This window comes from Pterocles gutturalis, unplaced genomic scaffold (genome assembly GCF_000699245.1).
Source record: "Pterocles gutturalis isolate BGI_N339 unplaced genomic scaffold, ASM69924v1 scaffold3456, whole genome shotgun sequence".
NCBI classification, from domain to species: Eukaryota; Metazoa; Chordata; class Aves; order Pterocliformes; family Pteroclidae; genus Pterocles; species Pterocles gutturalis.
The window spans coordinates 97,894-121,054 of NW_010102915.1; the positions used below are offsets into that span (position 1 = coordinate 97,894).

Genomic DNA, 23,161 nt, shown 5'->3' on the forward strand with positions numbered 1-23,161 from the left:
GTCCCCATTCACTTGACACAACCTTGTGTCTTGCAGTCTTCTCTCCCTTCCTGGAAATGTGGCCGAGGGGGATACCAGGGCATGGCAAGTTTTCAGCTGCGATGGAGGGGAAGTGCTGACTACTAGAAATCATTCCAGATGGTTTGGAGCATCTCTGCTGTAGCTGAATATTTTAACAATCTGGCTATGATTTTCTCTGCTGTAAAAATTGAATCCTTTAAAGAAATTGCAGGAGCTGCAAAAACTAAAATACCAGAGAAATAACATTAATTAAACAGTTCAGAGTATTGACCCCTTTCTCCCCCAGTCTCTAGAGGGGGGAAAGCTTTGCAGCAAATTGTTGTTCCTGCTCATTAACAAATAAGTACTTAAACAAAAAAAAAAAAAGGAAGAAGGAAATAATCCCACTCTAGCCATTCTGACATAAAACAACACTTTTGCAATTGCTATTACATTTATTTTCCATGTGGCTACTGTCACTAGCAGGAATTCTTCCTATTAGGAGTCACCTCACATGCAGGGTATCAAGGTAAAATTGAGTCCAAAGACCATCTTCTTCTAGAATTTCTAACCAGAAAATGTCACTGCCATTAATCAGAGATGGGCACGTTCATCATTCTTGCAGCAATTCTTGTGTGCACACTCAAGGGCAGATCTCGAGTTGGTGGAAGTGAGCATTAATTTCAGTAGGTTTCAGGGAGGTTGTGCTGACGTAGGGCATCCTCATACCTACCACGTACTTCTCAAAAGATGCACGCAGGGAGAAGAAGATTTAACATGGAAGAATAATTATCTCAGTTGCTAACTGCCAACCATTCTCACTCTAGTGCCAGTGTATAAATCAGGATTTTGTTATAATTTCTGCACTATGTCACAATTTCTGTTCTTGTCTCTGGTATTTGAAGATCTCAAACCAATAGCCCAGCCTTCTAAATAACAGTCTTAATTAATGATATTTGCATGCAGCCCACTTACTAATCTTACAGCAGTCTGAGGGCAAAGATTCAGGCAATTATTACCAAGCACATGAAAATATTCAGACAGCAAATTGCTTGACTGTTTGAACATTTTAATCTCTCTTTGCAAGGAATGATGTAGCCTGGAACATTGGAACAGGCACAAAAACCCCTATTGTTGTTAGTGGAATGAGAGGGATTTATTGTCTTGACTTCAAATGTTTGTTTATTTGGCTATTGTATATAATCCCCCAAGCCCAATGTAAAATGTACATATAACCTCAAAATCTTGTCACTATCACAGCGCCTGATCTAATGGTACCTTGATCTTGACTGAGGCTCCTAGACTGTATTTAATAGAAATAATTATTACAATATAATGATTAATTATAGTAATGATATAATAGCTAAGGGCCTTTGCAGTTAAGTCTTGTAATACTTTCATTACTTGGCTGGAGAAAAATAAAATAGATGAAACTAATGTGAGGCAGAGACGTGGCTGGTTGTTTTAATCAGGCTCAAACTGTAGTTCTCAGTGTTTTGCTGCAAAACTGCTTCAACGGGTATGCAGACTCCAAGGTGGCAACTGCATGTGGAGCTGCAGATGATACCCCAAAGTGGGATGGATTGCCAGCCCTTGGGAAGACGTGAGGAGAATTTGAAAAGGTCCTGACAAATTGGGAAAACGGTCTGGAATAAAAAGGATGGGCTTCAGTAAGCACAACTGCAAAGCAATTCTCATCAGGCAGCAATAATTGGCTTCATGAGCTCAGGATGGAAAATGTCTGGTTAGACTAGTCTGGAGGATATACTGGATTGCAAGCTGAACATGACTTGGAAATATTAGTCTTGCAGAAAAAGTAAAAAATTATCCTGTAAAGTATAAAGAAAAGTGCTGTTGTAGGAGACACTACTGAGAACTGATAGGGCCTCAGGTAACATAAGCAGTTTTTTTGTCATGCATTTCATCAAGGCTGGGATTAACTCAGGACAGTTCAGGTGAAAGCAGCAGGGGTAGTCACAGAGCTCAAAAACATGGCATTTGAGGAAAAAATTATAGACATGTTTAGTTCAGGAAAGAATGAATCTGGGGAATGTGTAGCAGCCTTCAGACGCACTGAAGTTTCTTCACAACAGATATTAACAAGTTGTTCTCTTAGTTCCCTGGGGATGCAGCAAGATACAATAGACATAAATTGCAGCAAGGCAAAAGTTGCTTAGACATTAAAAATTTATTCTAGTTCTAGACAGCATGGGAGGCTGTGGGGAAGGTTTGAATCCGTTGGGGGTGTTTCAGGTATAAGATGATCCTGCTCTGTTGCAGAAAGATGGACTAGATGCCCATTTGAGATCCCTTCTATTTTTGGACCTGTCATTATTTTTCCATAAAGCCATAAATCTCTTAATCAGCTGCCCCACATTTATAACTCTTACCAAGAAGAACACATTATGCAGTGAAATATTTGCCGTACTGTATTGCTCACACAGATTAACTATTTGACTATCCAACCACTGTTTTTTGTAATTGCTAAAACATACATGTGTATTATGTTATTCTTATATTTTGTATACTTATAAGTAGTATAGCATATCTGCCACACAGAAAAGAGGTTCCTGAGCCTTTCTGTGAAATTACATTTCATACTTGACAAAACCTCAGCACCTAAGGCTCTGCAGCTGCACCACTTTCTTGGGGCAACAACAGCAATTCCCATGCTGAGAAAGGAAGGCAGTGGTAGAATATATCTGCAGCTCACTTCCAGGATGTATGCATAGATGAAAATAGGAAAGGATCCATTGGATGGTTTATTTCCAGTCTGTGCTTAGTGTCTCACCTCCTCCAAAACAAGAGAATACCCTGTCTCAGGTACTGTGTTTGTGGTAGACCTAGTGGGGAAAAGAAAAATTCATCAGGACTGTTACAAACCTTTTCACCTCCATGCCTTTGACCTGCCTTTTCCTGATGAAAGCATAATGTATATGAGACAGAGAGAGAGAAGGAAAAAGATCTGCAAAACCAAGATGTTCTGCTGCTTGCAGAGTTTTTTCCTGGAGCCAAATGCAAGGAAGGGTAACAAGTATGGTCACATCACGTGCTGCACTAGGGGAGGGCAACCAGCACTACATGAGGAAGGTGGTAGAAGAAATCTGTACCATGTGAAGGAAATGCTAAGATGATGTAATTTTAGATAAGCTTCAGTGTCTTGAATTTTACTTCAGTCTTTAGATGTTGCTTAACAATGTCTCTTCATGGGTGCTTTACTGTGGAAATGGTGGACTGTGTAGAAGCTCTTGTGTATCACATTTCAGGGGTGGTTTTTCTAATATATCTGTGTGAAAATGAGCAATGATGCTTTGTTTTAGCATATCACACTGATAACATCTGGAGATGTATTACCAGGCAACAGCTTTGTTAATCTTCAAAGCGTTTTATGAGCATTAACTAATGAATCCTCATGTCTCCCATACATTAGCTCATCTTTTTCAAACAGAGAAAGAGGCCCATTGATCTGCCCAGAACATGCAGAAGAGGTAGTGTCAGGTCTGGAATTAAAATTTGGAAGTTTGTTGTTTCTCAGGCAGAGACGATGATGAATTTAAGGCTGTGTTTTGGATTGAGGCTGCCCATTGAAGGGTAAGCAAAGCTCAGGGACCTGCATTCAGTCTGTAGAGAACAAAGCATTCATCAAATTAATGGGTTTTTTTGCCCTCCCTCGGTTCCCTTCCCTCCTTTCTTGCATTTTTCCAATGAGGTTTGGGTAACTGATGCTCAGGGGCTGCTCTGCAGAGGAGAGAGTTTCCCCAGAGCTACCCCAGTTTGCCTGGCAGTGCTGGGAAAGAGGCGACCACGGGGAATGCAGCAGCGCACTGCTGCTCCTCTACCACCACCCTGTGGGCAACCCTTCTGGAGTTCAACCTCCTCAGGATGATGGTTCTCTCTTCCTCAGTGGTGAGGAAATGTTTCGTCATTCTTAAAGATGTTATGAATCAACTTCTCATCTGAATACATGACAGAAAGCCAAAATATGAAAAATCGTAATGCATTCACCCAGGACATGTAGATGAGGAGGTGGAGGGTGCTGCGTCCTGCCGCGGAGCTCAGCTGCATCGCCACACTCTGCCATCCGGCTGCTCCTGGGCAAGGTGGTAGAAGCCTCTTCCTTTTTCCTAGTGAGGGGGATTTGAGCTGGATGGATATTTGCATCTTGTTTGAGTTACTGAAATAGTCTCACTTCATTTCACAGACCACAGTCTCATGTCTGGGGGTCCCTGTGAAAATGCCGACCCGTTCAGGTTTACCGCCTTCCCCAGTCTCTCACCTCCCATTTGCATTTGTTTTCCACTTGGATAAACACTGCCTGTTCACTGTGCTCTCTCCCTGACACTCACGTTTCACAAAGCCTGAAGGACATCAATTTATGTGTGCTGATGCTAGTTATATCTTTTTTAGCATCGGTTTGTAAGAAATACAGTAAAGCTGCACAATAGGCTGCTCAGAGCAGGCTGGGAACTGTTGGCAGCGTTTGCCATCTCGTGGAGGACCATAGAAATAGCAAAGTCAGACATGTCTTGCTGTGGTACCTGATGCCTGCTATGTCCCCTCTTGACAGAGCCTCCTCGGTGGATAAAGAAGCCCGAAGGTGCTGTTTACAGCGTAGGAATGAATCTTGTGCTCCTCTGCGAAGCTATTGGCAACCCAGAGCCAACCACCCAGTGGAAACGTAACGGGATGCCCATCGACAGTAAGTGCAAGGTCCAGTGTCCTCCTTCAGCCGGTGGCTGGGAGGGATGTACCTGTGTTGCTTCTGATTAGAGGGAACCCACAAATCCTGATGCACCAAATGATGTCTGGTTTGAGATATATTTTAGTGTGAGTTCATATTGTTCCTATTTATTTACTTAGTAAAGCCTGTGTTTAAATGTGATCTTGAAGAGAGCAAGAGTGAAAGCTGCAGAGTGTGGGGTGGTGATACCCATGAGCTGCTGCCTCTGCCTCACCCTGAAACACTCACATTTTTTGGAGAGCTGGGATAGTTTATGTTCATTGGGGGCTCCTGATCTTTCTTTGTGCTTCTGAACATGCACAAATGACTGTGTGGCTGGGGAGCACAGGCCCTGCTCCCTGGTGTAGTAATATTATTGCTACCATTTGGAAACATCTGCTTGGGGATTTTACTGGAAATTGATGCTCTAGAGCACTTTCTTTAGGTGACAGGACTGCTGGCAAAGGCAGTGCTCTGAAGCTTCCTCTCCAACTGTTGAGCAAGATCCTGGTCTGATCCTGAAGATATGCTTTGTCTTTGACTTTCAAGCAGTGCAGAGACTGTGAACTCTGCAGTCACGGTGTTTTCTCCATCTCTTGACACAGTCTGGGTCATAGAATCATAGAATTATAGAATAATTAGAATGGTTTGGGTTGGAAAGAACCTTAAAGACCATTGAGTTCCACCCCCCTGCCATGGGCAGGGACACCTCCCACTAGCCCAGGTTGCTCAAAGCCTCACCCAGCCTGGCCTTGGACCCCTCCAGGGATGGGGCATCCACAGCTTCTCTGGGTAACCTGGGCCACTGCCTCATCACCCTCACAGGTAAATATTTCTTCCCAATACCTAATCTAAATTTCCCCTCTTTCAGTTTAAAACCATTACCCCTCGTCCTATCCCTCCACCCCCTAATCAAGAGTCCCTCCTCATCTCTCCTGTAGCTCCCTTTCAGCACTGGAAGGTACTCTAAGGTCCCCCTGGAGCCTTCTCATCTCCAGGCTGAACAACCCCAACTCTCTCAGCCTGTCCTCATATGGGAGGTGCTCCAGCCCTCTGACCACCTTTCCTGGGTCTTTCCAGGTAGGACCTTCAGAGGGAGAATCTCTGACAGAGAGATCAGCATTACCAATCTGCAGCTCCAGGACAGTGCCGTGTTCCAGTGCGAGGCCAGCAACAAGCATGGCACCATCCTTGCCAGCGCCAATGTGAACGTCCTCAGTGAGTACTCTTCTGGCCTTTCCTGTTCTGTAGAAAATACCTAACTGAAGTGTCCTGTTCTGCTGACTGAATGCTTCAGAACAGCTTGGGCATTGTAACCATGTCATTGTTCTTTTGCATTAGCCCCAGATTTTAAAAAAATATGTTGTCCAAACTAATGCAATAAGCTGTATCATGGGCAATATTACAGGCTTAACATAAATGCTCGTGAGCTTTGATATACTCTTTATTTTAAAAACTGTTGCAGTTGGGCTCAAAAACTTATGAATTCAATTCTACTGAAACCACTGGGGGCTGAATTGTGACCACAACTCTGGTTTTGAATTATTAAGTGTATTGTTAATCTTTAATTTCAGTTGTGATGCTCAGCCTGTTCTTTGACGAAAGAGAGTGATGGGAATTGATTTAATAGGAGAGGTCTCTAGAGGAAGCAGAACTGGGTCTGTTCTCTCTCCTGGAGCACATTGAGGTTTCATGTTCTGACATGTCCAGCAGCCAACCACTGTTATCTTTATCAGTGAAGCTTATGAGAGCTCATTTGCTCAGTACAAGTAGTTCCAAAAGGCAGTAGAAATCCCATTAAGTGGCTGAGCCTCTGACCTTTGCTGGAAAAGGAGATGATGCAGGGACAGTATTTAAGTTCCCAGTCCTGCAATGCAGTGCTGCTTATTTTGCATTCTCTTTTGCAGATATTGCTCCCTTAATACTGACCTCAGATGGTGAGAACTATGCCACAGTTGTGGGTTACAGTGCCTTCTTGCACTGTGAAATTTTTGCCTCGCCTGCAGCAGATATTAGATGGTAAGCCACTGATAACTGAACTTTTCATGTGAAACAAGTTCATGCAGGCTCCCCAAATTTAAAAAAATGTGTCACCTATTATTTTTATGGAGTTAAAATTAGAAATTTATAACAAACTGTATATAAGTATTCTGTGTATAAATCCACTTTCAAGAACCCTGAAGAACTGGTTTATAAAAAACGTTAATGAAAGTCCTCAATACCCGTGTCAGACAAGTGCTGGGATATTCATTAGACCAAGCCATGCTTGGTATAGCCAAACCCCTCCTACAGCTTCATCAGCCTTAGTTAATCTTGGCAACTTTCAAAGTTTGGACATATTACTGAGGTGGAAACCCAATGACTTACTGAGCATATTTACCTGTAAATGGTTCCATAGGGCTGGAAATCACAGAATTGTCATAGCGCTTGACAGGTGTATTAAAATTGCAGATGACAGCTATAGATTAATGACTCAGACAGACTAGTTCAAAGACTTTGCTAGATGCTGTCAGTGTGGGTTTGGTTTGCAGGAAGTGTTACGATTTGCCTGTGCACGGGTAAAGTGACTTGCTAAGCTTGACTTGGTCACTCAGTGTTAGAGCTGAGACTACCTCCCAAAATTCCTGTGTCCCTGCAGTGTCTGTTAACCGTGCAGTAACAGATCCTGCGGCCCTAGAAATAACCCATAACTATTGTTATCCTATTTAGGACTAAGGATGACAGCATAGAGCCACTTTCAACACTACGCTATGAGTTAAATAAGAATGGCACCCTAGAGATCAAAGAAACAACAAAGGAGGACTCAGGATCATATGCTTGCTGGGCTGCAAACTCCGTTGGAAAAAGAGCAATCACTGCTAATCTGGATATAAGGGGTAATGTCTCACTTATGAAAGGAAAGACCTTTGACATCTGCTAAGATTCTATACATAAAATGTTCAGTAAATAAGTAATGAGTAAATATTCAGTCCAAAATACGGACTTATTCTGTGAGAGTATAAATTCTCTGTGTACAGAGACCTGAAATTGCCTCAGGTCTCATATATATGCAGCAGTTAGATTGTCTCCTTTTTGCTGTGTGATTTCTCCATGCTCGTAGGTGATATTTACTTTCTTCTTGACACTTCCAGAAGCTGCATAAGCCACAAAAAAATTGCAGTTTACTTCCCAGAGCTATTCACTTTATTACCTTGAAAGTATTTTCCCTCCTTCTTGCCATCAGCCCTGTTGCACTCGAGGTTCTTGAATGGCTGTTGGGAGCCCAGAGCCTTCCCTGCACTCGGGGGCTGGGTGGGGTTCTGGCTGAGCCGGACAGGGTCCTGCAACTCCCCCAGCCATGGGCTTCCTCCTTCCCTAAACCTGCTTCCCGTCTCTTGATCCAATCCCAAACTGAGTGAACGTTGGAAGCGAACACCAAGCACGATGGATTAGAGGATGCTGCTGGTTTGAGGGATTTGCAGTGGGCCTTTACCTTATTATCAACTTGATGAGTATTTTTAAATAGAGAAAAAAATTACTGAAATACATTTACTCATACATTTCATATACATACCTAGTGCTGTAATTCTGTTTAAAGAGATTTGTTTGGGTGGTTGGACAGGAGGGTTTTTTTCCCAGGTGGGGTGACAGTAAGTGGACAGCTTCTGTCCTGCACACAGGTTAAATTTAGTAGGTTGCACACAAATTTATTTAGGATTTAGGGCTTGCTAATAAAGTAAAATTTCAATACTCAATTAGCAGAGCCCAAAAGGACTCTCGGATGTGGCTTTGCTGTGACAAACTTCAGAAAGAAACACTCTTTTTGTATTCTGTTTCCACCCACTCCCTTTGCTTTGTAAATTTTACAGTGATAATAAACATGAAAATGTACAATGAAATTCTCACAGAACAACATTTCACTGTAAAAAGTAATTCAGCCAACTGCTTTCTTCTTACTTATTCATCTGTTTCTGCATTCAGATTAGAGTCAATTAAAAGAACAAACTTGATTGCAATAATTTTTTCTCACTTGACTTTAATAAGCCTGTAATTTTTCTTGGATTGTTGCCAAAGCCTATTTCAAAAGGCAATTGGACATAAAAATCATATTTGAGCCTTTTTTTATATCATCCATTTCATGACAGTCTGCTAACAAGGATTTTCACCTGTGACTTTTTCTGTGGTTTTGTTTTCTTTTTTTCTGGAGCTCTTTGGTTTGGAGTGAGCTAAAAAAGAATTTTTCAAGACAGAAAATTAAATCCTGGCAAATATCTATTTCAAAAACAACCATCCTTCACTTGAAGTGTTTGTGTAAATATAACAAAAAAGACACGATCCTTGCTCTTAAGGTTGATTTTTATATATGAAGTGCTTGGTGAAAATTTGATGTAATAGTCTCTCTCTCCTAATCAAAGTGTTTTTCTGTGATCAATCAGATGCTACAGAAGTTGTTGTTACTCCGAAGAACCCCCGAGTGTTGAAATCACATTCAATTTTATTGAAATGTCAGTCTGAGTATGATTCACACTTGAAACACAGTTTTAAATTATCCTGGAGGAAAGATGGAGATGAGCTGCCAGTCAACAACACGGAAGATGGCAGGTAAGCAGGGAAGAAACAAGAGTTTTCTTGATCTCAGCTGAATAATGCTGTATGGTGTGGGAACGTGAGTTTCAATAAACATGAGACTTAATAGCTTGAAATGCAAATTTGTGTCTGCAAGAATTCTTTATGCAGTATGTGAATAGATCTGCATTTTACACGCACATAAACACAAATGCATCTGTATGAGTTCTGAGCCACGGCTAGCAAATGTTTCTGGTTTTTACTAACTCTCTCACCATCAGAGCAGAATATTGCCTATATGTTGGTTGAACCCAAAAATACAACCCTAGCCCCAGTGCAGTCAACTGGGGTTTTGTTTCTCCACTTCAGTGGAACTGTTATTTTCCCGTGGTTTATACCTGTTTGGCCAAAGCAAGTCCTTCTAATGTTAAAAGGAATGTAAAACAAATTTCTGGGATTCTGCCTAAAATCATACACAATTAAAAACAATTTTAATGTTTTTTAATGAGGTTTTCTTGTGTATGAGTTTAGGACTTGCAAGGGCAGGCTGAATTTTGCCCTAATCTTGTATTTGCATTGACCTTAAGGGGATGGAGCTCAGCCTTTATTCCATCTGAAGGGTCCCACAGGGGACAATCAGATGTCTTTATTAATTACCACAGAAGAGAGATGGTTTCCTAAATCCTACAGTGCTGGAGAGGTTGAAGATCCTGCTGAGGCCATGTAGCGTGGGGAGATAGCGCCAAGTAAATGCCACATTTGCACCAGAGCCCATGAGCCTGGGCTAATGCCAGCTTCCTCTAGTGCATTGGACATCACACAAGTGGGTTGGGAATGTTCAGTTTTACTCAACCCTGTCAAAAATTCGGACATAAAGTCCGTGTATTTGCCTCATTAATGATGTGCCAAAAGTCTGTGTTCCATGGTTGATATGCTGATGGGTATCAATGTGGCTCTTTTCAGACCGAGCAAGACATGCCAGCTTCCAGCCATGGAGGCTAAATAGCTACAAAATACAAATAATAGTCTACAGCACAGTGTATAATACAGCTACAATTACATTTTAAAATAATAGGCTTAACATGCAATTACGTTATTCAAAATGTCCTGCTACCAAGTTTTTTTATGAACAGTTTTTCAGAGAACAACACTGTCTGTCTCTGATGTGCTTATCTTACATATTTTTTTCTCTTCCTTACTTGTATGTACTTTTTTTTCTTCCCTGTAGGATAATTCTTGACAGGGATACACTGTTCATATCAAGCGTGACACTGGAGGATGAAGGAGTTTACACGTGTGTGGCAAGCACTTCTCTGGACAGCGTCACAGCCAAATCGCAGTTGGTTGTTCTTGGTAAGAGGATATTTTCTTGGCACGCACACAGCTCCGTGCAGTACATCACGCCATTGCAGCACTTTTCTCTATTTGCTTCTTCTGCCCAGGTCAGTTACAGAGCCTCAATAACCCAGTTTCACAGAGGTGTGATTTACTTCTCACTCATTAGCCTCAGTTGTGCTATCCTTGTGTCTCCTGGAAGGGGGATGCTGACACAAACATTTCATTTATATTTAATCAGCTTTGTTATACCTCAGATGAGACAGACTTTTTTCAGCTCAGGAGTCAGCCCCAATAGCTGTAGGAGCTTGCCCAGGCTGGAAGGTGTAATAGCACATTAAGAATGGCTCTGCTTCTGCTTTGAAGTCCTTGTCAGTCCTTCACCCCACTTTACTGGAGATTTGCACACAATTTACCACTTGGACTATGTTTTGAAGAAGACATAAGGCCAGTATTTAGATATCCAAGTCCTCTGAAGATCAGTGAAAGTTAAACACTTAAAAGGATTAATTAGCTCTGTGAACCTGAGGATAAATTATTGTCCAGTGGCAAACGGCAAGTTCACAGCAGAGAAAACCCTCAACCCACAGAGCCTGAAGCTTGACCTTATGTGAGGATCCCTAGGGACTGCCACCCTTCCTGAAGGACCACTTGAAACTAAGAGGATGAACTTGTGCTGTGGTGTGCAGTCCTTTGCACGTGTGCCTAAAGGCATCAGCCAATAGCTAAGATGCTGTTTTGTGGTTTAATTTCATTACAGTTTGCTTCGTTTTACATTTTTGTTTATTTCTGGCAGTGATTGCAACATGAACTAAGACAATTGGACCTTCAAGATGTTTTCACACTTTAGATGATTGGTATTTTTCAGTGAATAGTGAATTAAGAAAATGTTATGCACATTATTTATGCTACTGTGTTCCTCAGTGCTGTATAATTCAAAATGTTTGTAGACCATTCGTTACGTTACTTATGAAAATTTCATGAAGCACTTTATTCCCTTTAAAAAGGTGACTTGCAGAAGAGGAAAAACAGTCTTGTGCTCTTTTCCCCCTGTTTATTGTGTATAAGAAAGATCTTGGTGGATTAATAATATTTGTTATTGTCCAAATTAAAAATTCAGGCTTCTTTTGCAATGAAGGACTTGTGAGATGGTTCAAGAACTAAATACGGCACAGGTGGAGACATCAGAATATGGGCAACTAAGAGCAAAAGAAATCTTTAGTTAGAATATTTCTAAGTGTTTGTTCTATGATTAATGAACAGATGGAGGGATATCTTTAAGATGCACCATTGCTGTCTTTAGATTAATATACTGAATTTTAACACCAGATATGCTCCAAGAATAGAACAGCCCTGATTTTTCCAGGTACAACAGAAATAGGGGACAGAAATGCAAATAAAACTAAAAGAAAAAACCCCATCCCAAATATAACCTTTTAAACTTTTTGATGTACCCAGAGATAAAGAAGAAAACTCTGTATTGTCGTTTAAAAAAATCAGTAGAGACACAATGAATTTCTTTCACAATGCCAGAGACAGTCTTGGTGCTTGAGGTAGCTGTTTTCCCTATAAGAAATGACCCCATCAGGCAAAAATGTAGTTGGGGCATTGGGGCAGCAGGAAGATCTTGTTTCCTTGCTCTGCACATTTTTTCAGATTTTGAAAAGCAAGCCCTATGTTTAGGGAGGGGGAGTGTGTATGTGTGAGTTTGGAAGGATGAGGGGTTACCATCAGCCCCCTACAGTGAGAATTCACTCTTTTACATCAGACCCTACACATTTCTGTTAACAAATTAATCCAATACAGTCAGGCTGCAAACTCTCAAGGCAAGCCATAAGGAAGATAAACATCTGTAAGTCTGGATCTGCTAAATTTGAAAGTGTTTGTTCAATTACAGGCAATCTGGCAAACAACCCATGCCACCGATCACCTCCTCTGTCCCTAATGCTGTTGAGGAACCAGGTGGTGTTGGGGACATGTGCCCCCCCTTGCCTACTTCAGGGATGCTGGTTTGAAGTTTTATCAGGACCTCACTCAGCCCAGGTTAAGGGGCAGGAACCACATCCCCAAAAAGTGAGCTCTGGGAGCATCACGGTAGTCCCATGCTCAGGGCTCGCGTAGTCCCGCACTTGTACCAGCCACCACCAACTGACTCTGATATATTCTTTGGACAGCATTAGTTGAGCTGGCAGGCAATGAATTTTCTTGTTTCTTTTTAATATAGATCCCCATGGCAGGGATAATGAGTGTTATCCTTGCACTCCTACTCTAAAAGGCCAAGTTCGATAACTGTCAGAGCTGAGTCACCTTCTACCACTCCGGTTTGCACCAGAGTAAATCCAAGTGATGCTGATATAACTTTCTGCTAAGAGCAGTGTCAATATCTATTAATGATTCAATAGATCTTAGTGTTGATTTGCAAAGAAAAATCTGTTGCTGCAAGCACAGTAATGAGAGTAGATGGAAATGAACTCATGAGGGGACATTGCATTTATAAGGGAGAAAGCAGGACCAGAGGGTTCAGCTCGGTTTTCTGCCATAAAAAGGATCTTCAAAAGGAATTATCACTTTCCTAATTTTATCCACTTTGGAATCAAAAGATGTTTTACCCCCATTTTCACTGAGCTTGCTCTTCCAGTCCTTCAGAAAATGCCTAGACAAACAGAAATAGCTTGCCATGCTCCTGACACTTCTTCATTATTTCTCAGATGTTCCTGATCCTCCAGAAGACCTTCAGCTGTCAGAAAATCAAAACCGAAGTGTTCGACTATCCTGGAAAGCTGGGGCCAGTCATAACAGCCCTATTAATGGTAGGAAGGATTTTAGCAGCATCATCTCGTGCTATTTAGCATTATGGCACGTCATGGCTGTTAGAAGAAACAAACCATGCTCACAGCCATACTTAATCGGTTTTCCTATGACAGTTAATTTGTTGTAAGTTAATTTCCATCCTTGTTATTTATAAGCCTTTTATTCAAGTTCTGCCTTTTTTTCTTTTGCTTTGTTTCTTTTCCTCTCCAGAGTCCATTATAGAGTTTGAAGAGAACCGGTGGGAGCCGGGGAGGTGGCAAGAGCTAACCCGAGCCCCAGGGAATGACACCACTGTCCTTTTGGCGCTGGCCCCATATATGAATTACCAGTTTCGTGTTGTGTCGGTGAACGTTGTCGGAAGGAGCCAGCCTAGTAAACCATCGCTGCGCTATGCAACTCCACCGGCTGGTAAACACTGCCATCTAGTTTTCTGACTATTCCTATTTTTAGTGTTCTGCTGGGAATAACATTACCCCCCTGTGCTTCAGAGGGGATGTAAAGGCATCCGGGTCACTTGTGCTGCTTTCACTGCTCGGTAGCTGCCCAGGGATGCCAGAGAGAAGAGTTGACCCTGCTGTGGATGGCAGAGGGCTCCTACCACCCTCTAGCATGTCACGTTCCTGAGCTCTGCTGATTTTGCACCTCTAAAGCCCGTTGCAGCCCTCTACAGACAAGCAGTTGTTGGAGAGGATCTTTGAGGTTTATGGGGAGCCTTTCAGCAGTGCTAAGCTTGTAAAAAATCTCCATTCACGGTTCATTTCTCACCATGACAGGAAATGGTGTGTTCCTGAAAGTCATTTTGGAGGCCAACTGTTCAGCACAGCATTTGCATTCCACAGCATTTTTCTTTCTTTTTTTCTCCCTTTACTTCAATTTCAGGTCCTTCTTCAGCTTTTGAGCTGTGTGCATCCCACTAATGATATACCTGCTGTTTACGATCCCCATGGGGAGAAAAATCACTTCCTCGTAATCCCTCTACATCTGGTGGTTTGAAATCCAAAAGTCACAGTTTCTTGTTAGCTAGTGGCTCCAACCAACAAGGGCACTTAGGAATTAAAACTGCATAAAGAATGTGTTTTCCATCACAGCAGCTTTGCTGATCCAAGTAATTAATCTTGTGAATGTTTTTTGTTTAGGTGACTTTCACTCTCAGTAATAGAGAAATAAGAAATAATTTTGCATCCATTTTTTGCATTGAAATATTAAATGCAAATTAAAAACAGGATGTGCAAACTAACCTTGTCACCTGTGTGGTTCTAGCTCCAGAAAAGAATCCAGAAAACATCCGAGTTGAAGCTTCTGAGCCAAATGAAATGGTGATGAAATGGGAGGTAAGTCAAATGTGTCTGTCAGTGTTACAGTATCGGTAACAGGTTCTCCCTTCAAGCAGTAGTTTCTAAACTATTCTAGTTATCAGGATGTTGTTTTAATATAAATACAATAAAAAAAATTACTGGATCCCTTGACTTTATCTCCCCTTTCCCTAGTTTTTTAGGAAGTGTTATCAAATTCCATAGGTAGGACTCTTGATGCTCTTGAAATCAAAGATAAAGTTGTTATTGATCTAAATATGTTCATCCCCCAGTTTCACTGTTGTTTCAAAAGACAATTTTTTAAATCTAACTTTCACAGGCTATTAAGAAATATGAGAGTCCTATGAAGCACGGTGATCACTTGACCAAGAGAATGTGAGCTTGAATTTTTACTCAAGAACTAAACAAGCGTAGATAAAGCTCATAAGCATGTGTGCCAAAGGAGTTGCATAAAAGTCTGGAGGGTGGTTTCCAGTCTTCAAATTCCCTGGCTTTTAAGCTTACAGCTTCTGTGCCAACAGTTTAGAAAGATATATATTCTTTAATTTAACACAAATTTCAACAACTGTGTAAGGAAGCATAATTTTTGTGGCTGGAATGAAACACAATTTACATGAGATTTACTTCTCAATCTGCTGCTCGCAGCAAAGAACAATAAATGTTTCCCCAGTGTGAATTCATAGTTTAGGCTATAGTTACACCAGAAGGAGATGGTCCTCAAGGTCTCATGTGGATGGGGGTTTTTGCTGTATGACATAGCTCAGGGTCAGGGAAGACAATCCTGCTTCTTGGAAGAAATGCAGAGTGGTAGTAACCACCATGGCTGGGAAATGCTGCTGTGACCAGCAGCAGGCTGAACACTTTGCTGAACAGAGAACAGGCATTCCTCCTTGCCAGGAAACCCATAATCCACTGCTCAGACAGGGCAAAAGTAGAAGTGAAAACCGAGACTGAAGGGAGAAAATGGGATAGACAGGCTTTGTTAAATATTGTTGAATCATTTAAATGTCTTAAAGGGGATATTCTTTTATTTGTGGTGTGTCCTGTATGCTTTTCAGAGGAAATGAAGGCACTGAACATGCTATTTCTGGCAGACAAAGGCTGCAAAATGATGTTAATCTGCCTATTTTGGATTAAGAGACCAGATGAGCATTACTGACTAGCTTTTCAGCCAAGGATTTGCAGAATTAAGGGAGATCAAAATAAGAGTCAAGCAGTGCTGGCAATTCAACTCCAAACGAGAAGTTATTTTTCAGTGGGAATTTTTTACTTCTTCAGCTTCTCTTGCAAATCCCGTTCCCTGGGATCTTTGCCATGGAGGTGATTCTCCCAGCGGTACCTGTTAGAAAGCTGCCCAGTCTGCTGGTTCCTTTGCCACAGTCATCCCAAAGGTCCTCGTACCTCAGAGCAGAGAAGTGGGAATTTTTGCAGATCCCCCAGACCTAGGTCCCCCCATGCATGAAGAGCATCAAGGGGGCATCACTTTCTGCTGGCACTTGCCATTTCATTTCAGACCTCTGATGCGGCTTGAATACATATCTATATGTATACTTATGTATTTCATAAGTACAATATATAATTCAAATATTAAAAAATAAGCTATATGGTGGGAAATGCCCACAGCTGTTTCAGTGGGCTGAAATAACCCTCATCGTTTTTCGGTAGTGCAGGTGACCGGTTAACTTTATTAATTAAAGAAATACCTTTTCAGAGAAATAAACTCAACTGGAGCATGTTTCATGACAAGCTGTTACTATACATCTTCTAATATTTTATAAATTAATGTTAACTAGATAGGAACCATGCTGTGATGAATTCTTCAGCTGATCGGTTAAAAAGAGTAGCGCAGCAGTTGCACATTAAAGGTCCAGGCGTATTTTCAAGCATTTGGTGTGTATTCAGAACAAATCTAAATTTTAATGACCCAACTTGCTGTGCTACATAAAATTCTAAGATAAAACACAGATTTTAGCTGTACTGAAAAGCACACATAGACTTATGCCATTTCAGTTATGCTAAAAGGCATGCGGTTTTACATCACACAAAAAAACCCCCAAAGAAAACCTGTGGCAAAACAGAAACTGGTGTATGTTTTATGCAGAAATATGTCTACTAGAAGTTAATCTAGTTTTAATCCAACTGTTTCTCTGCCTTTCACCCACCTTCCTCTGGAAGTCATGACATTTTTCATCCAGACATCTTAAAATTAACACAAAAGCAAAAAAGTTAAAGCTTTCTTTTTTCCCCCTTTTCTCTCCCAACATCGTAACATGCTCTCCAAAATTATTCCCCCCCTCCCCTCAGTTGCTGTTTCATGATTACTGGAACAAAGGCACACGGGATCTCTTTTAACTTCTTCCGCAGCCATTGAAACCCATAGAGAGGAACGGGCCAGGTCTGGAGTACAAAGTCAGCTGGCGGCAGCGGGGGGTCGAGGCGGACTGGAACGAGGAGACAGTGAAGAAACATTCTCTTACCCTGCGAAACACCCCCACCTTTGTGCCTTATGAGATCAAAGTCCAAGCGGTAAATAATTTAGGATCTGGTCCTGAACCAAATGTAACCATCGGATATTCAGGGGAAGATGGTAAGTAGCGGAAACTTTCATGTAAAAATACGGTGCGTGGGGAATTCTTGTGATGGAAAATGATCGGATATGGAGTGGCAAATTAGGCAGCCCACGGCCAAAACTGCTTAAATGCCAGCACTCAGTGTGAAGTTCTGTTTGAGACACAGATACAAGTGATGCTGGGTACCATGGATGCCAGCTTGATGGAGTTTGAGGGTTTTTTGGAAAGGTCACTTGTGCATTCATTAATCTCAATTGCTGGCTTGATTTGAATGCTTGTTTGAAGGCCACAGTCCGTAAGAAGTCTGTGAAGTATAGCAGTCGTTGTGTTGTACTTGGTGAGAAAAAAATCTTTAGCTTGTCTGGAGCCTGATTCAACAGTTTAACACTGGCAATTAAGTACAAACACTCAGGCACTGGGCATTGTAAATGAATTTGTAGATGATGCTGTATTCCCATGTATGCTGGGTGTTACCTTGTTCATTGTGTCCTTGAAGAACGGGTTCTCTTCTCCAGCCTGGTTTTCTCTCCAGTGGCTTTCTGTGGCTCCCTGGTGACACAGCCCCATCTCCAGCCTCTGGGTGTCTCTGGAGAAGTCTTCCTCCACAGTGAGGCTTTGCTTTGAGTCTACTCCTGCTCCAAGCCTCCTCTCTGGGTCTTCTCAGTGCCTGCCCATATCTTATTTTGCACTCTACCTGTCCCACAGTGTGTCATCCAGGCCGGACAAAACAAAGAGGCTTTCTCCCCTTACCTCCCACTTTCACAAAGCAGATGCCCTGGGCTGCTCTGAAATCACAGCAGCTGTTTATGATCCCCACCCTTTGCACATGCTCTTGAAGCTCCAGCTTCATGGTGGGCTTTAATAATAATTTCCCATTAGGAGAGGTGAGCACGCAGGAGGATTGCCTTGTGAATAGAATTAATGCCGGAGCTATGTGGGATGTGACAGCCTGCTACATCCATGGGACATATAATGTCACTGCTGAGGCCACCCCAACATATCTGAACAGCTGCTTGTCCCCTTTGGTGTTTACTGCATGGCTACAGAAGACATTTGGAGGACTGGAAATGTATGCAGCTGCAGTGAAGAAATGCCAAGCCTCACTTTAGGAAGCAACCCAGTTAAGCACTAACACCACCAAAAAAAAAAAAAAAATTTTTTTTTTGTAGGATTTAAGGATTTAAATCGGCAAGGGAATAAACAACATGGTGGCCAGCCAGCCTGGGGTGCCAAGCTTCTCTGATCCCACACACAAATGCCTATTGAATTTGCAAATGTTTAGCAGCAGGAGCTGGGAGCTGTTGGCAAAGAGGGGCCAGGAGCACCAGTGAACGATACACATTTCAGATCTGCAGATTAATTTTATTAAAGTCAGAACGTTCTTATCCCATGCAGAATCTGAAGTCTTTAAGTTGTTTTCATAAGAATGCAATAAACCGACAGTTTGAATGGCCTTTGAAAAGTCTACAGTGGATTAGGCAACTAAGACAGCCATGTGTTTGCCACTTACTAGAACGACCAGCCAGCCACATCCTTTATTTAACCCACCACGTCCTGCAGCAGTCACTCTCCAGTCACAGTAGTATGAGGGCTGCTGCTCCCGCCTCTCCACTTGCTGCAGCTTCTTGCAGAAGCCGTTATGCAGCACCGTGATCTGTGGTAGGTGATATGAAACTGTGTTGTAGTTTTAGCCTAGCTGGCAGCAAAAGAATACGACACTGCTCACTCACCCTCCCTCTTCCCTTCCTCCCAGAAATGGGGGAGAGAATTAAAAGGGGTGAAGGGAAAAGAGACTGTTGGGTAAAGATAAAAACATTTTAATAACTAAACTACAATACTATTGAAAATAATAATAATGATGGTGATGATAATAATAATTAGACAAATATACAAAGGAGTGATACACAGTGATACTGCTCACCACCTGATGACCAAGGCTCAGCCCGTTCCCAGATAAGGATCCTGGAGCAGGGAGAGTCCCAAAACCTCAGTCATGGAATAGAGATAAGAGCCTGAGTGTCCAAGAGAGACAACCCCAGACAGAGTTGGGATAAGAACAATTTAATAACTAAACTACAATTATATTGGAAATAACAATAATAATAATGGTGATAGCAATATAGACAAATAGACAAACGAGTGATTTGCAACGGCTCACCGGCTCACCACCACATGACCAAGGCTCAGCCTATTCTGGTAACGATCCCGGAGCAGGGAGAGTCTTAAAGCCACAATCCCATAATGGAGATAAAAGCCCAAGTGTCCAAGACTGAGACAACCCCAGGAGAGGGGAGACCCAGAGGAAGACAATCCAGAGCAAGAGAGAGCCCTTCCAGACAGAGCCTCACCTCTACACTGGGCATGCCGTGCATGGTATGGAATAGACCATTGGCCAATTTCGGCCTCAATCCTAAACCTAAGGTCGAATCCTGGGCTAGTAACTGGGGCTGTGCTCCCTCCCAGCTTCTCCTGCCCCTGCAGACACGCGCACAGCAGAGAAGCTGGAAAGTCCTTGACTGTCCTGGCAGCAGCTCTAACCATCAGTGTGTGATCATCTTCTCCTCAGCACAAAACCAAACACAGCCTCACACTAGCTGCTGTGAAGAAAATTAACTCTGTCTCAGCTGAAATCAGGACAAACGGTCAGTAGAGTTGCTGTGATAACCACAGACGTAAGAAACATTACTGGCTTTACAGAGGGAAGCAAAGCCTAAGGCAGGCTCTCTGGAGCACTCCTCTCATTGAGTGAATGCACCAAGATCTGCGTCATCAACCCCTGAATGGACCAGCTTGATGTTTGCAACTTGCTGAGGGCTTCCTGGTGTTTCACCAGCTTAACACTTCAGTGCTGGGAATGGTCTTGGTGCTAGTCAGATGGGAGAATCCCTGCTGCACACCCAGAGGGGGGCAATGGGAAGGTTTGGTGGACATCTTTCTTCCCCTGTAGAGTGTATGGCAGGCGAGAGGGTGAACACTGGGAATAGAGAGAAAGAAGCTCTGCAGCATGTTTGTTTTCTTTATGTGTCTGTGATGGATCTAATTTTATATCTATCAGTGGAAAATCTTCCTTGCAATTCGGTTGTCAATGGATCAAGGCCTCTTTTTTTCAAGCACTATAATAGCTTTCTGTAGTGATGAAAATCCTACTGTTTAATGAGCTTAGTTGTAAAATGAAATTGATTATAAAAAAAACCCCTTTATGATTGCCTTCTTGAGTGCTATGTTAATAATTTTTTTTATTCTTCTCACTGCTGTAAGCATTACTTGAAACAGGAAATAATAAATACTGGTGTAGAAATTCATATGTCCCAGTGCACCTGTATTCCAGCCCTCATCAGAAAGCCCTGACATGGCAAAATAATGTTTATTGGCCCATTTCACCCACCGGATGCAGGTAGAATGGCTTTTTTCTCACCTGCAGTAAGACTGCATGAAGTGCCACAGCTTGAGCTGGAAAGCTAAGCCCTGTAGCTGTGAACAGTGTGAAACTGAGCTCTTGTAAGTGTCTTTAATATGCAATACTTTTGTTTTTACAGTTCCAGATGCTGCTCCTTCTGGCGTATCGGTGGATATTGTGAACAGCACACTGGTCAAAGTCTTCTGGTTTGGAATACCAAGGGACAGAGTTCGTGGACATTTAAGAGGCTATAAGGTTACTAATTTATCTTTAAATATTTGTGTATAACTGAATAAACTACTAAATGAATCCCAGATCAAGGATAGATTGCAATCTCTCATTTCTGGGAAGATGAGAGAAGGCAATATTGTGTTCAGCCCCATACAACACAATTTGTTATAGAATTGCCAATCTCAATGCAGGTCAGTTGGTGGAAAACAAAAAGTATGCTGGATGGAAAAAGGCATCACCCAGAGAAACACTTCCTAACATTTGTAGGAGACAGAAACTATGGGATGATTCCTGGTCTAGAGCCCTTCAGTGAATTCCGCTTAAGTGTTTTGGCTTACAACACCAAAGGAGATGGCCCGGAAAGCTCCCCCATTGTGTTCGAAACTCCAGAAGGAGGTAAGACAAAAGGAGAATATGGGATGGAGGGACATAAACAAAAATCATCCATATAACAAGGCAAGTTGATTTAATAAATTAAAGTGATCGCAAAATCTCCAATATTCATAAAACCCTTCACTAGGTGTTGAGCTAAACTACATGCTCATTTAACAAGTATGTGTAGAGACAGACCTGTCCAGTCCTCTCTGTAAGCCAGCCTCTGTATCTTCCAGTCCCTGAACAACCACGTTTTCTAAGGATCCTGAACTTCGACAAGGACTCTGTCACTCTCTCATGGGGACTTCCCAAGAAAGCAAACGGCCACCTTACTGGTTACATTTTGCAATACCAGATAAGTATGTGTTTGTTTTACTTTGATTTTAGAATTTAAGCATTATTAGTTTTTTGTTTTTTTTTTTTTTTTAAAAAAAAAGTTTACATGTGCACAGTTATTTAAACCAGAGGCTGACGAGAAGGGCTCTTTCTGAGATCCCTGCAACAGCCATAGCATCAGAACAGCGTGTTTTGAGCTGCGATGTGTGCACAGCCTGCTAGAGGGCAGGCCAAAGTCATCTTCCAGAGCAAACCATATGCTTTTCGGACGTAAGATCGCATTGCTGCCATACCCTGTTCCACATTTATAGACTAATTCAATTATTTCATATTTGCAAATTATACCTAATACCCTAGTTATGAAGACCCATAAATTTTAGGTGCATTTTACTGAAGTGAAACTCATTCAATGCAAAATAATTTGTGATGAGAGCACTTCAGTGACATGTATTCAGATGCTCACATTATATCTGTGAGCACCTTCTCCCTGTACACCTCAGCAGAAATGCAGCCAACTACCACTTGGGTCATGTTATTGAGCAACCACATTGAGAAACAACTAAAATACCAGAGGTGCAGAAGACTTTCTTTCATGCCTATGAAAAACTGAGCAGCTGGGACACAGACTTTGAGCAGATAACCTCTGGCAGGATCCAGGATTGTACCCAGGCTGCCATGACACCAGCTGGTGACAATTCAGGGTATTTAAATGACCTTTGAGGATGGAACAGGATTCGACTGTGCCCTATTCACAAAAAAAAGTCCACATACTTTTCACTTATCTCTCTGCTGATAGCAGAATTGCTCAGTTGCTTTTGCAAGCACGGGCTGAAGGCTGTATCTTCCCTTTGATGATAACAGGTGGATGTGGATGTGGATCCATCTATTTAGGCAGCTTGGGAGGGACAACCCCTCCTTCAGCTGCCAGTTGTGCCAAGACAGAGCAGCGCAAAGCGGAACAGCCATCCGTTCTCTTGCTTGCAAAAGTTTGCAGATGTTTGGAAGCAAAAAGCAATTCATAGATATTTAATGATCTAGGAGACAGTAGGTTTTACCTCCCACTCAGTATGTGCATATCTAGAATCATAGAGCTTTTTAAGAACAGTAATAGCTCATCAGGTCTTTGGAAGATTGACATAGAGGAGATAAATCCTATTTAAGTGCTTGGCAGGAAGGTGAGAGATGCTTATTCAGACTCCATCCTTCCTCCTTATTGCTGAGTGCCTCCTTTGCAGGAGTGTTCATGACACATTTCATGTTCGTAGCCTTTAGCTGCCGGATCTGACTCAACTGCCTTTTCCCTTTCAGTAAACGAAACACATGAAATTGGACCTCTGAACGACATCAGCGTAGCCAACCGCTCCACGCTCAGCTGGAGGCTCTCGGGTCTCAGCCCCAGCACCAAGTACAAATTCTATGTCAAGGCTTGTACAGTCAAAGGCTGTGGGAAGCCGGTCACAGAAGAAGGACTAACAATGGCTCAAGGGAGTAAGTTAATAGGCAATATGTTTTTATGTGAAGAAGCACT

General features: G+C 42.1%; 1 protein-coding gene across 2 annotated transcripts in view; it reads left to right on the forward strand.

Moving 5' to 3' along the window:
• Positions 1-23,161, forward strand: part of CHL1 (cell adhesion molecule L1-like) — a 52,986-nt gene that overhangs the window by 19,184 nt on the left and 10,641 nt on the right. For both annotated transcript variants that reach the window (XM_010086479.1, XM_010086478.1), the window contains exons 9-22: positions 4,568-4,699; positions 5,801-5,938; positions 6,628-6,739; positions 7,430-7,596; positions 9,136-9,301; positions 10,494-10,618; positions 13,309-13,410; positions 13,622-13,819; positions 14,672-14,742; positions 17,089-17,311; positions 20,831-20,946; positions 21,114-21,318; positions 21,534-21,656; positions 22,942-23,121. In XM_010086479.1, coding sequence (XP_010084781.1) covers positions 4,568-4,699; positions 5,801-5,938; positions 6,628-6,739; positions 7,430-7,596; positions 9,136-9,301; positions 10,494-10,618; positions 13,309-13,410; positions 13,622-13,819; positions 14,672-14,742; positions 17,089-17,311; positions 20,831-20,946; positions 21,114-21,318; positions 21,534-21,656; positions 22,942-23,121 — 2,058 coding nt within the window. The remainder of the gene's footprint in view (positions 1-4,567; positions 4,700-5,800; positions 5,939-6,627; positions 6,740-7,429; positions 7,597-9,135; positions 9,302-10,493; positions 10,619-13,308; positions 13,411-13,621; positions 13,820-14,671; positions 14,743-17,088; positions 17,312-20,830; positions 20,947-21,113; positions 21,319-21,533; positions 21,657-22,941; positions 23,122-23,161) is intronic.